Consider the following 13775-nt stretch of genomic DNA (forward strand, 5'->3'; position numbering starts at 1 on the left):
TCTGTAAATGTTCATTAAAATTAATAAAAAATTTTTAAAAAAGAACTAGTCTATCTGAAGAACTTGATATCAGGACTGGAGGAAGATTCATTAACTCATTAAGCACAGCCTTGCTGGCTGAAAGCAAAGACGACTTGTGATATTTGTTGATGTTCAAAGACTATAGCCTTCAGTATATATTACACTTCAACATAAAGAAAACTCCTCAAAAATGGATAAACATGATAAACAGAAAATATTTGTTGTCAATTACTTCCATTTACTTTGTCCCACAATCAATATACATAAAGTTAACAGTCAAGAAATCAAAAGACCCATTGCATTGGGCATATCTGTATCAAAAAGCCTCTTTAAATTATTAAAAAGATAGCACTTTGAGAACTAAGGTATGCCTAGCCCAAACCACAGAATTTTCAATTGCCTGATAAGCAGACAAAAGCTGGACAATGAGTAAGGCCACAGAACCGGTGTGCTGAAATTGCGATATTAAAGAATACGGAATATACCATGGACTGCCTGACTAAAGGGTCTCAGTCACATAATGTAACACCTCCAGCAGCTGACCCAGATGCATTAAAATCTCTGTGGAAGAGCAGGCTCCTCACCTAAGGACTTAACAGCCTTAGAAAACTGATGGGTGTGGCGGTTATTAGGAGTTGAAATGAACTAGTCTTCTTGCCATTTCTATCGTAGCAGTTGTTGTTATGTGCTTTCGAGTTAAGTGACCCCATGAACATCAATCCTGTGCCATCCTCAGTATCTCTAACACACTTACTTGAGTCCACTGCAGCAGTCACTGTGTCAATCCATCTCATTGAAGGCCTTACCCTCCTCTGACCCTCCACCTTTCCAAGCATGATGTCCCTTTTCAAGCAACATGACTGAAGTATGAGAGATAAAGCTTCTCTATCTTCCAACGAGCATTCTGGCTCTACTTTATCCAAGACATATGTTTTATTGGCAGTCAATGGGATATTCAGTACTGTTCTCCAAAACCAAAATTCAAGGACATCCATTCTTTTTTGTCATCTTTATTCATTGCCTAGCTCTTGTTTTTGGTTCAACATTCTTCTAAGTGGTATAATACTTGCTGTACAGAGGTAACTTGTGGTGGTTGTGATGCTAAACACTGTGACACTGATACATCAAATGAGATAATGGTTACCCATGGTAGACATTGCTCCTCAGTAATTTGGAAAGGTCCCTGACAGCATATTTGCCCAATGCAATACATCTCTGTAGTCTTGAATTCTTTTACCACAGGTGTTGTGGATCCAAGTAAAATGAAATTATTAATTTCAATCTTTCCTATGTTGCCTATCAGTCCAGTGGTGAGGGGTTTTGTCTTCTTGATGTTGAGATGCAATCCATATTGAAAGCTGTTGTTGTCAAGTGCCATTGAGTTGCTTGTGACTCACATCGAACTTATGCACAATAGCTCAGAGCCTACCCTAAATCGAGCCGATTTCAGGGTCTCTGACACACCTACCTCCATTGTCCTGGTTATTGGGTCAATCCATCTCTTCTAGGATCTTCCTCTCCTGCACCTACCCTCCACCCTTCCAAGCATTATGCCCTTATCCACAGACTTGCCCCACTGGGCAACGTGCCCATAGTATGTGAGACAGAGCTTCAAAAATCCTGGCCTCCTTCTAAGCAACTAGGGACAGTAGAAAAATAAAGAACAACAAAATAAAGCTGTCCTTAACACCGCCCAAATGTTAATCTGATGTAGTTCTTTTCATGCTGAAATAAATTCAATTGTTAGTTGTAATTGTTGGACCTCCCTGAAATAGTAAAGAACAAAATAAAGCAAGCTATCTGCACCTAAAAAAAAAAAAAAAATCCTGGCCTGCTGCATTTTGGCACTTCCTAAAAAAACTCAACATAGCTATTCCATTACTTGGACTATACCCTGAGAAAATGAGAACTGAGGCACAAATGGAAATTTGTACGCCTATGTTCATAGCAGCATTATTCACCATCGCAAAAACATGGAAACAGCCCAAATGTCTAACCACAAACGAACGGATTGAGAAATTATGGTACATTCACACAATGGAATGCTATGTAGCACACAGAAGAAATGATGTTGCAAATTACCTAACTCGGGAGGGACTGGAGAGCATTATGCTGAGTGAGATAACTCAGTCCCACAAGTATAAGTATTGTATAAATCCATTATTGTAGAATGAGTATAAGGATCCAAGAGGGGTGGGAGAGGCTGGAAGCAGAAGGATGAGGATGTGCAGGGGAAGGAGGAGATTAATCATGGGGTTGTACAATTTGATGGGGGGCCGTGAGGGAAATGGAAAGAATTTTTTCCTGAAAAAAAAGGAATCAAAATTTAAAAAACAAGAAGGAAGGGGGAAAAAAAAAAAACCGAAAAAAAAAATCCTTGTCTCCAAGGAGCAACTCAGCTTCACCCTCTCCAGGAAAGACCTATTTGTTCTCTTGGCAGTCCATAGTATATTCAATACTCCTCTATCCCCATAACTCATAACTTCTTCTTCTCTCATCCTTATTCATTGCCCAGCTCTCTGATGCATAGCAAGTATTTACTAATAACATGGCCTGGATCAGGCACACGTTAGTCTCCAGACTGACATCCTTGCCCTTCAGCACTCTGGAGCAGTTCCTGACAACTGACTTTCCCAGTGCAATTTGTCTTTTGATTTCCTGAATGCTAGTGCCAAGAGTGTTGATTGTGGAAGCAAGCAAGTTGATATTAACAATCTCAATCTCTTCTCCATGTATCATGGTGCTGCCAATTGGCCCTGTGGTGAGAATCTTTGTTTTCTTATGTTGAGCTTCAATCCATATTGGAAACTGAGGTCCTTAACCTTCTGCAGCAAATGTTTCAGGTCCTCCTCAGTCTTGGCATTGAAAGCTCTAGTCTTTAATTTACAGGTGTTTCAAATATTCTTCACTAACAGCAAACAAGATTGTCATCTGCATAATACAAATCATTGGTAAGTATTCCTTGGATCTTCATGCTACATTCTTGATGTTGTTATTGTCATCGAGTCGTAGACGAATCATAGTGATCCTATGAACAAGAGACCTGAACAACCGTGTAACTTATCATTTCTCCAAGTTCATAGGGTTTCCAGAAGCAAGCTATTTCGGAAGCGAATGTCAGTCTTCTTCCAAGCTTGTTTTAATCGGGGAGCTCCACCATACACTGTCCACAATGGGTAACCATTATCACATTTGATGTATCAGTGTCACAGTGTTTAGCAACACAGTAAACACTAGTTACCTCTGTACAGCAAGTGGACAGACTAGTGCTATACCACTTGGAAGAATGTTTGACCCAAACCAAAACCAGGTCTGAGGTCCACAGATGAAAATGACCCACCTTTGATTTGGTAGCATAACGTTCTATCCACCAGGCCCACAGAGCTTTCTTTATGCGGTGGTGGTGTTAAATACTGGAGTTGTAGATGACTCATATCGATCTTCTTGAGTTACTTAATTAGCATACCAATTGAATAGGTATAGAGAAATACAGCTTCCTTGATTTTCAACCACACAGTGTTCCCTTGCTGTAACAACTTCTTCTAGACACAAATACTGTATTAGCATAATTAAGTGTTCTGGGATCCAATAACTATTTTTTGGTCTGGCCAAAAGAATAGGCAACTGTCTTGGAAGCACAGCCAAAATGCCTCTTAGAAGAATGCTAGGGTTCATTTCATGCACTTGAGACATGTTATCAGGAGAGGCCAGTCCCCCAAAGACATGCTATTTAGAGGGTCAGTGATAAAAACCACGTGAACAACAGTGAGTTAAAACACTACAATGAATGCAATGGCAGCACAGGACAGTGTTTTACGTTAACACAGTCTGTGAGTGAAAGCAACTCAACAGCTCTTAGCAATGCTTAAGATTACTAAAATTCCTTTGTCCACTTTCAGCTTGGATTACCCATTGCTATTGATTCCCAAGGCTATGTATCCGTATGATCTCATGTCTCTTGCAATGCCTGCTAGTTTTGAACTTCCTACCACTTTAACCAACCTGCTATTCCTTTCTTAGATCATATTGGGACCAATTAGCAAAAAAAATTGAACGTGCTACTGATCCCCACCTAAAGTCCTACCACTGGAAAATACCCGAGTTCCATGTCATTTACCACCGCATTCAGGGGACTGTATGTGGGAGAAATTGCATAGTTCCTTTCAAACCTCCTAGCCTTGCCCTTTCAACACAAGTATTAAGAAATGAATGTAGAGAGACGCTATTTTCAACCTACATGGTTTCAGTTTTTCCTGTGTTCTGTTGCTTTGACTAGCTATTGTATTTAGTTACAAAAGTCCTACTTTTTCTTTTATCACTTTACCAGGCGTAACAATAATTTCATTTGTCTTCAGCCCTTGGATTGTCTCAGGATGTTGCGGGAGCAACTTTTATGGCAGCAGGTAGTTCAGCTCCTGAATTAGTTACCGCTTTCCTAGGTAAATATTGCTGTTTGGGGTTTTTGGTTTTTTTTAACATACTTGATATTTTCCTTTGAAGTAAATTCTAACAGCTACTGTAACTGCTCATAGGTGTATTTGTCACAAAGGGAGATATTGGCATTAGTACAATTCTTGGATCTGCAATTTATAATCTTCTTGGCATATGTGCAGCTTGTGGCTTGCTATCGAACATGGTATGTAAAACATCAATAAAGTTTACTGTTATGAAAATTAATCTGGGGGAACAAAAGACTAGTAGTATGTTCAATCAAATTTATTAAATCAGTAGGAAAACATGTATTCAACTGACAGCTAACCCACAAATAGTTCTTGGTCTAATCAGTGTAGGTTTAGAAACACTTAAAATTCCCTTTCTCTAAACAATATGCAAAACATTTTATCTACATACATTTAGTATTAAACATCGTACTTGGGAAAAAAAGTTAGTTAATAAAGACTGTACTCTTTAACATTTTACAGGTTTCAACCCTATCTTGTTGGCCTCTATTCAGAGATTGTGTGGCCTATGCAGTTAGCGTAGCAGCAGTTCTTGGCATAATATTTGACAACAAAGTTTACTGGTAAGCTTGAAATGTTACTTCTATGCAAAATACAATAAGAGGATTTTCTAGAATTCTGATGGTTCATTAGCTTCATCTCCCTAAAAATAGTAATCACCTCTCAGTTATCTGCCACTTCTACCCCTTTTTCCAGTGGGTCTCAAGTTAACTCCCTCATCACACTTCATGGCTGTTTCTCCCACTTTATGGTTAAAGCCGTGTCACTAGACCCTGGAGACCTCCACTCTTCTTTCTCCCTGGTGGCTCTTAATCAGTCTCCCAATTTTGGTTGACAATTAAAAGTCCCAGCAGTCAGCTTTTTCTCCTACTGGTCATTGCTTTCTTCACTTTAGTCTGAAATAATCATGGTCATAAGACTGGAGATTGATGCAGGAAGTAAAGGAATTCTCTTCAAATTTCTCCAAAGTCCTAATAATGTTCATTTAGCTACAGGAGTGGCTAGTTAACTCCTTCCCCTAAGAATTGTTAAAACTATAACATTAAAAGCTTTATTTTCTCCATAATCTCCACAAGCCTCACTAATGCAAGAAAATGAATACAAGAGTGACTGAATGTAAAGTCATTAACTTTATAAACACACAACAGGAATCTACTTGGTTATTTTTCATAGTCAAGCATCCAAAGGGTTAAAGAAAAATACACTGTACATAGTAAGATAGGCTATACACACTACATTAACTCCAGAGGGCATTTTTAAAAAGGGGGGAAGGGAAATGTAAATGACACTGCTCTAGTGTACAATACTGTATGATACTGTTTTCAAAGAATTTAAGATCACAGTACAGTTTTAAAATTAATCACCCTAAAATCTAGACTGCCTCTCCTAAAAATTACATAAATATAGTGATTTTGAGAGTATCCAAGCTAATGCTCACTCCATTAAGGAAACAGAAAACTCTTTCAGTAGTAGCACCAAGATTCACTGGCATAAAAGGTGAGCATCAAGTCTCATTGTGACAACATAAGCCTGCCACATTTAAGCAGAAAATCTGACAATTTTTATATCTAATTTATGAGTATTGTTTTCTTCTAACTACAAACCAAATTTAGTTACAGTAACTAAAAGTATACTTTAAAAACACAAGAAACTACTACAAAGCCCAAAGTCTGTAATATTCTCAATGCTTTACAAAATTCTTGTGCCAGAGAATTTAAACAGGACCATACATGCCCCTCACTTTTTATGTTTTAGCACAGAATGAGAATGTAGACATTGTTGCATTTTGTTACACATTAAGGTCACCAGGACCAACAACATAGCAAAAATTCATGACTTCTGTGAAAATGTGTTTTTTTGTTTTTGTTTTTTTTTTATTTTCAAGATAGTCTTCTGTTTCTACCCTGAAAGGACTCTAGATAAAAACGCTGAGTTTATAATCCAAAATTTTCTCTGAAATATGGAATACTTAAAACTTTAAGTGTTCTAAACAAGTTAACATCTACAAAATGAAAAATACCAAGTTTTTACTATTCTCATGTCTTTGTCAGAAAATTATAGATTAATTTTAAGCTACGACCAAAGCTACTAATTCTAAACTTTAATTTGAAAACACTTTTTTTAAATTTATAGGTATGAAGGAATTTTACTGCTTCTGATATATGCATTATATGTTTTGGTTCTGTGTTTTGATGTTAAAATTAACCGATGCATTATAAAGAAATGTAGCCCATGCTGTACCTGCCTTGTCAAAGCTATGGAGGAAAGAAATGAACAACAGCCACTAATGGGATGGGAAGATGATGATCAACAATTTGTACGCCGGCAATCAAGAACTGATAGTGGAATATTTCATGATGATTCTGGCTACTCCCAGCTTTCTTTAAGTTTACATGGTCTCAGTCAGGTTGCTGAAGGTAATAATCATAACTTACTTACATGTCATTGAAACCATGATTAATTTTAATCGTTATAAAAATTTGATCTTTCAATTTATCAAGTATTTATTATGTAAAAGGCACTGTGCAGATTGAGATGAAAAGGCATCCCCTGTTCTTAAAAGCAGCTTTCAATATAGAATTGGAAAAAACATAATACCAAAGAGATAAAAATAATGTAATTATGATTCCTAAATTGAGTAGCTTGATAAGGATAGAAAATGACAGAGTATCATGGAACCCATGGTGTTTAGTTCTAATTCAGTGACCTTTCGAGTTTCTGAGACCACTACCCATCTTCCCCTTAGCACAAGATGGTAGATTTGTACTGATCTTTAAGTTAGCTGCCTAATACATTACACACTATGTCCAAAAAAAGCTTCTTAAGGTCCACAACAGTCAATGCTCACAGCAGCTCAACAGGACAAAAGTTGACTAGCACATCTTTCCAGCACGAAGAAGCTCGTAGGTATGAATGGCCAACCTTCTGGTTAGCAGTCAAGTGTTTTAGCCACCGCAGGCCAGGGCTCCTTAGCTTATAGAAAGGGGACTATTTCTTTAAATTGAACCTTGTAGAATATGTAGTATTTTAACTGATAATTTATGATGACTAATACATTAACAGCTATTAAAGTCTTTAGTATGTAAATGACAGTGATAAAGTATATTCTCTGGATTGAGGTAAAGAGAGTTACATGAGCAAAAAGTATTTAAATACTAGTGAAGCTGGAGTACACAATATGTGCACAAGAAAGGAGCACAGAAGAGATGGATAAAAACAAATATTTATCTCAACATTTAGTCTCAAATGTTGGCCTAAGAGTCTTTAAATGACGGAGAATACAGAAATTAATAGGACTGTACTTTAGAACTACTTCCCTGAAATGATGTTAAGAGACAAGGAAAATCTGTATAGGTGTATTACAATAACTGATGTAGATGCCTAGAAAGTGTAGGTAGTGGAAAGGAAAATATGTAAAAATATACAGGTACTATTGCCAAAACTTGGTAACTGAGGGACTACATTGGGACAAGAAAAGGGAGCTGTGGAAGGTAATCCAATTCTGAGAAAATGGTAGTAATAACTTAGAATTTAGGACTAGGTAAACAATTCTAACCATGTTCCTTGAAGCAATAGGAAAGCATTTAATAGGTTCAGAAGAAAGTCAAATTTAGGCATAAACTTGAAGGTTACTTTTTATAGTGATTGAAAGAGATTCTAATGTTAATTAAGTGAATTAAAACTGAGTTTTAAATTTTTTCCTATTTTACAATTTTTAAAAAAATGAAATGTTTTCCTATTTTCCTAAATCTTTTGGCCATAAGAGTTAAACCTAAATAAAATTTTCTAACAAAAAACTTAAATGAACCAATCATAATTCTTTTATTACAATAAATTTATACCTAATATTACTTAATTGCCCAGTGGGTGAGGCTTCGCAAACTCTTGAATGACTAATTTTACTGAGTTGTACTTTATTTGAAGACACCTCACAGTAACAATTTTACTAATCATAGTTGTAATTTAATAAACCTAAGTGTCCATTACATCAAACCATTTACAGTGAAATTTTGTTTATAATATTATCAGACTTAATTTGATAAGGAAAACTGAATGTAGGCACATACTAATTTTTTTTTTAACTTTACACTGTTGATTTTGTACTGTGTACCAAAAAGTTTGCACCGATCCACAGCTGAGCCTCCAGGTTTTCATGGGCAATTAATTGCAATTAATCTTTTTCCCACAAAGCTGCTGGTGGATTTGCACTGCCTTTACAACTGCAGTGAAGATTCTTACCACTAGGCTACCAGAGTTCCCCTACCAGATACCATTTTTCTTAATATCTAAGAATTTTAGTGAATTCTCAAACAGACCAAAACGATCACAACAAGAAATGAAATGAAACAGTAATGTAATAAACAGATTCTACTATTTTATACTCCCTATTGCACTGACGACACATGTTATGTTGGACTACTAACTCAAAGATGAGCAATTCAAATTCACCAACTGCTCCTCTGGAGAAAGATGAAGCAGTCTTAAGATTTTTAATCTCAGAAAAGTGACAGAGGGTCACCAGGCGTCAGAACCAAGAGCAGTGGATTTCCCTCCCCACCCTGCTTCAGGCTAGAGGCATCATCCTGACTGGGTAATGAAGGCAACTGGAGTAGCCAGATCATTCCCATAAGCAGAAACACACTATAAATAGTCCACAGTGTAGAAAACTGAGAGGATTATGGGCACTTCATAAACATTTAGTAAATAATGGCCTAAACACTGATGGATTTAAGGGCCCAAACTATTTTGAATATCACCTTTTGTATTTTCTGCCTTAAAGTCTTACTTTTTGCCAGCAGTATCTTTAATGGGGTATTCAAAAGTATTAAAGAGCCTTTAAAAACGATTACAGCTACTTTATTTGAATAGAGTTTTCTAAACAGACATTTGCAACTTAACTGTCAGTGGAGGAACTCAAAACTGTCTCATTTTTCAACAGATCCACCAAGTGTTTTTAACATGCCCGAAGCAGATTTAAAAAGAATTTTTTGGGTGCTATCCCTTCCTATTATTACATTACTTTTTCTAACCACACCAGATTGCAGAAGAAAATTCTGGAAGAACTATTTTGTGATAACATTTTTTATGTCTGCACTATGGATATCTGCATTTACATACATCCTAGTTTGGATGGTCACAATAACTGGTATGTATCGTAAATACAATAAATAATTTTCTAAAAGCCCTATTTCATAGAAGAAAAACTGCCTATATTCATGGGAAGTTAGTTACACAGGGAGCAATGTTCTTTCAGTAAAGTAAAACATTATTTCTATAAAGAACAATTATTAACACAACAGCAAGATAATTCACTGTGTTTCACAGTGTTGCTATTACATAGCCCAAGGATACAAATCATAAATGAAACCTCATCCACATAAAGTCTTCTATTGAGCCAATGATGAAATTACATTAGACAAGTTTCAAATAAATTCTCAGTATGCTTCATCTGTTCTATAGTGTAGCTAAGAGCTAGTGTTTTTAGAAAATGCTAAGTCCTCATTAGTTAACTGGATTATACTTTGCTCTTGTATGGCAATGCAAGATACTATGAAATAAGAATGAAAGAGTAAGAAACTGTCATTCTAGTTTTCTACTACCTTTATGATTTAGTTATTATTGCTTGGCCATAATCAACTCATGAACTTAAAAAGAAAATGCATTATAAACACCTGTACATACATACAAAAATAAGGCATTTCTACCAAAGGTACCTAGAATTAAACTGTTTTAGCAGGCTTCAGCAAATTTCAATTTATGTACCAAAACTAACCACCACTGGTTTGTGTAATTCAAGTTTTACCAAACACATTCATATCTACTGATTTACATATTACCTAAGGTGGCTTTCACAAGCTAACCTAAAACCAATCTGCCAATCATCCATTGGATTTTCAAGGCTATACTTTTTTACAGGAGGAGACTATCCACCTTTTCCCTACAGATCACTGTAAAGAATTAAACTGCCAACTTTTCTGTTTGCAGCATGTTGTGTCCTAGAGTGAGAGCTGACTCCTGACCCTCCAGTGAATTTTCAGAGGCTTTTAAATCACAGGGGTGACTGTCCATCTTTCTCCCACAGAGCAGAGATGGTGGACTTGAACTGTCTTTTACTGATCTGGCAGCACAACTCCTTACCCGCTAGGGACACCAGCGTTCCCTATTAGGAGGCTAGTACTGAGGAATTGTCACAGATGCTAAGAGGCCTGCAAAGCCTAAGTAACTGCTACCAGGCTCTTCCATATTTTCTATCTCCTCTAAAATGTTGATCCCTTATATGAAGCCTTCTCCAGATTTAATATAGAAGACTTAGGCTACAAAAAAGTGGAATGCTTTTTCTTAATGATAAGTTTTCAAAAATCTGAAAAACCTCCAACTAGCTTAAGTATTAAATCTCTTCTATTTTCTCAGCCAGAAATACACTTGACATTAGGAATATGGAAAATAAGGAGTAAAAATCAAATAACAGAGCATAGGATCCCCAAGATGTTATTTATGTACATATACATTCTGACAAAGCCAGTAACAAAACTGAACAAACAGTATCAATACACAGGCATGAAACAGCTAATATGCTAGTCTTCCAATTAAATTTTAACCGAAAGAGACAGATTAAACAATTTCTAAAGTTTTAAATTACATTAAAAGAATAGTTACATTTACTTTTTTTTAAAAAAAGTCCCTGATTCAATTTCCCAAAATACATTTCTGAAAATGTTGAACTGGCATCAAATGTAACAGAGTATTTATAAATTGGGACCATATGTTAAAAAGACAAAAGTATATGATTTTTCCAAACACTAAACTAAGAGAAACTATTAGGATTTTTTTAAAAGCGTATCAATGAACTAAGTAAGGTGTGAGAAGAAATAATCAGATGTGAATAAAGCAAAAAGTCACTATAGAGAGTAAAGAAAAGACCAAAGCAGGTATCAGAAAAGACTCAAACTTGCTCTTGACCTTAACGTAAATAGAAGGAATGATGAAGTAAAACAGTTCAAAGGAAAATTTCAAAGGACAACTCAAGATGACAAAATATTACAAGGAAATGTCCAAATATCTGTCATTATAAACCAAAAAAGAAGAAAATGCTTGACTTTTTTGAGTTAAAGAAAAAAACTGAAGTCTTGAGTTGCAATGCAGAGGGCATGAAATAAAGAAGGAATATTACTTACCTGTGGAATTTACTAGAAAGCTCTCCTTTTCAGGAGGTAGCATGCATATAATGGTATCCAAAGGAGATATTCAAGCTGCATTGAGGCATTGGCAAAAGGCAAAGCTATAAACTGACAGAATACCAACTGAAATACTTCAACAAAGGTGTACTCCCTAGAAGACAGTTATCTTGCCAAGCAACTAGAAGAAAGGTAACACAATAGTCAAAAGGAAAGGTGATATAGTAAGCTGTAGAAATTCTAGAACATGATCATATGTATCACCCATAATTTTAAAGATAACCTTTTAAAGGGTCCTATCAGCCCAACTATGTTAAACTGCCAGAAAACAAAGTCTGTAGAAACAGGGATGACAAAGGAATTTTTAATTAAACATTAAGAGGAAGATGTTTTTCTCTGCTTTATCAATTACATAATGGCATTCAAATATGCAAACACAGAAATTATGGATAACTCTGGAAAGAATGGGAAATCACGCTGGAACTTGAAGTTAGCCCAGGAGACAGCTGTTCTAAAAAAAGACACTGCATAGTTCAAAATCAGAAAAGCTGTGTCAAGACAGTATCCTTTCCACTTTACCTAATCAATCTGTATAAACAAGTAATTTAAGAAGCTGAAATATATGAAAATAATGTGGCATCAGGATTAGAGGATTCATTCATAATCTGTGATAAACAGATTAATACAACCATAACTGCTGAAAAGGAAAGACTTGAAAACACTTATTGATGAAGATCAAAGACTACAGCTTTCAGTAGATTTTTATCGTGGTATAAGGAAAAGAAAAATTCTCATAACTAGACCAAAAAACATCACGATAAAAAGAGAAAATATCAGAGCTAACAAGGATGTCTCTTAACTTGCATCCACAATCAACACCCTTGTAAGGAGCAATCAAGAACTCAAACACCAAAAAAGAAGTCAACCTTTCATTGGACCAATCTGCTTAAAAACTTTTTAAAAAGCCAAGACTTTGAGGACTAAGATGTGCTAGATTCAAACCACAAAATTTTTAATTATCTAATATGCAAGTGAATGCTGGACAATAAAAAACACACACAGATAAAGAATTTATGAGTTTGAATTATGGTGTTGACAAATACTACTAAATATTGTATGGGTTTCCAAACAAATCACAGATAAAAGTACCGCCCACAGTAGTCCTTGGAATTGAGTATGGCAGACTTGTCTCATACATTGGACATGTTACCAGAAAGGACCAGTTCCTGAAGAGGACATCAATGCTTTAAAAAACAAAAAGACCCTCAACAAAATCAACTAACACAGTGGCTACAACAATGAGGTTAAGCAAAGCAACAAGTGCAATAGCGTAAGATCAAGCAGTGCTATACACGAGGTTGCCATGAAAGGAGAGACTCAATGACTTCTAACAACATGTCATGTTAACAGAGTCTGACTTTAGGTATAATTTATCACTGACAATTCCAAGGAAAAATTTTTAAAAAGTAGTCATGTATGAAACAACAGAATGAAGAATTGTGTAAAAGCAATGTATACAAACTTTGTTAAGCAAACCAATTTAAAAAAAAGTAGTCAATGAATATATGAAACAATGGCCCTCATGGGGTAACATGGAACTCACACCTCTATCTCTTTGTTATTAGTTGTTTGTGTATGTGTACCTTTCAGATGATTCTAACTCATATGGGATGGCAGAGGGATTACGGATAAAATTTCAACTACTAAGTATCTTTAGACATCTATCACAAATCTATGCTGAGTGGTACAACATACTAACCTTGTACGGAAATTTTGCTAGCTAAAATGCTGCACTGGTTCTTAAATATGTATGTGCTTATTTTCTTTTTATTGAGGTATAAAATATCTATAGAGAATGGTTAATGAATAGGTGATATTGGTAACTTAGAATATTGTATGTCTTACAGGGGAAACACTGGAAATTCCAGATACAGTAATGGGCCTTACTTTATTAGCAGCAGGAACAAGCATACCAGACACAATTGCAAGTGTGTTAGTTGCAAGAAAAGGTAAGTGTGTGTCTGAAAACACAACAGAAATTTGTAAAGCCTAGATGAAATGTAATAAGCAAAAGTACTTCAAAAAGATTTTTCTAAATCTTTTCTAAATCTACTTGGGG

The 13775-nt window shown here is 35.7% G+C and overlaps 1 protein-coding gene across 2 annotated transcripts in view; it reads left to right on the top strand.

Moving 5' to 3' along the window:
- SLC24A5 (solute carrier family 24 (sodium/potassium/calcium exchanger), member 5) overlaps nt 1-13775 on the top strand; it is a 38874-nt gene that overhangs the window by 24364 nt on the left and 735 nt on the right. For both annotated transcript variants that reach the window (XM_006895289.1, XM_006895290.1), the window contains 6 exons: nt 4377-4460; nt 4554-4657; nt 4944-5044; nt 6615-6898; nt 9421-9627; nt 13564-13665. In XM_006895289.1, the coding sequence (XP_006895351.1) occupies nt 4377-4460; nt 4554-4657; nt 4944-5044; nt 6615-6898; nt 9421-9627; nt 13564-13665 (882 nt within the window). The remainder of the gene's footprint in view (nt 1-4376; nt 4461-4553; nt 4658-4943; nt 5045-6614; nt 6899-9420; nt 9628-13563; nt 13666-13775) is intronic.

Source organism: Elephantulus edwardii, unplaced genomic scaffold (genome assembly GCF_000299155.1).
Source record: "Elephantulus edwardii isolate Elephantulus edwardi_28Jun2011 unplaced genomic scaffold, EleEdw1.0 scaffold00164, whole genome shotgun sequence".
Lineage (NCBI taxonomy): Eukaryota > Metazoa > Chordata > Mammalia > Macroscelidea > Macroscelididae > Elephantulus > Elephantulus edwardii.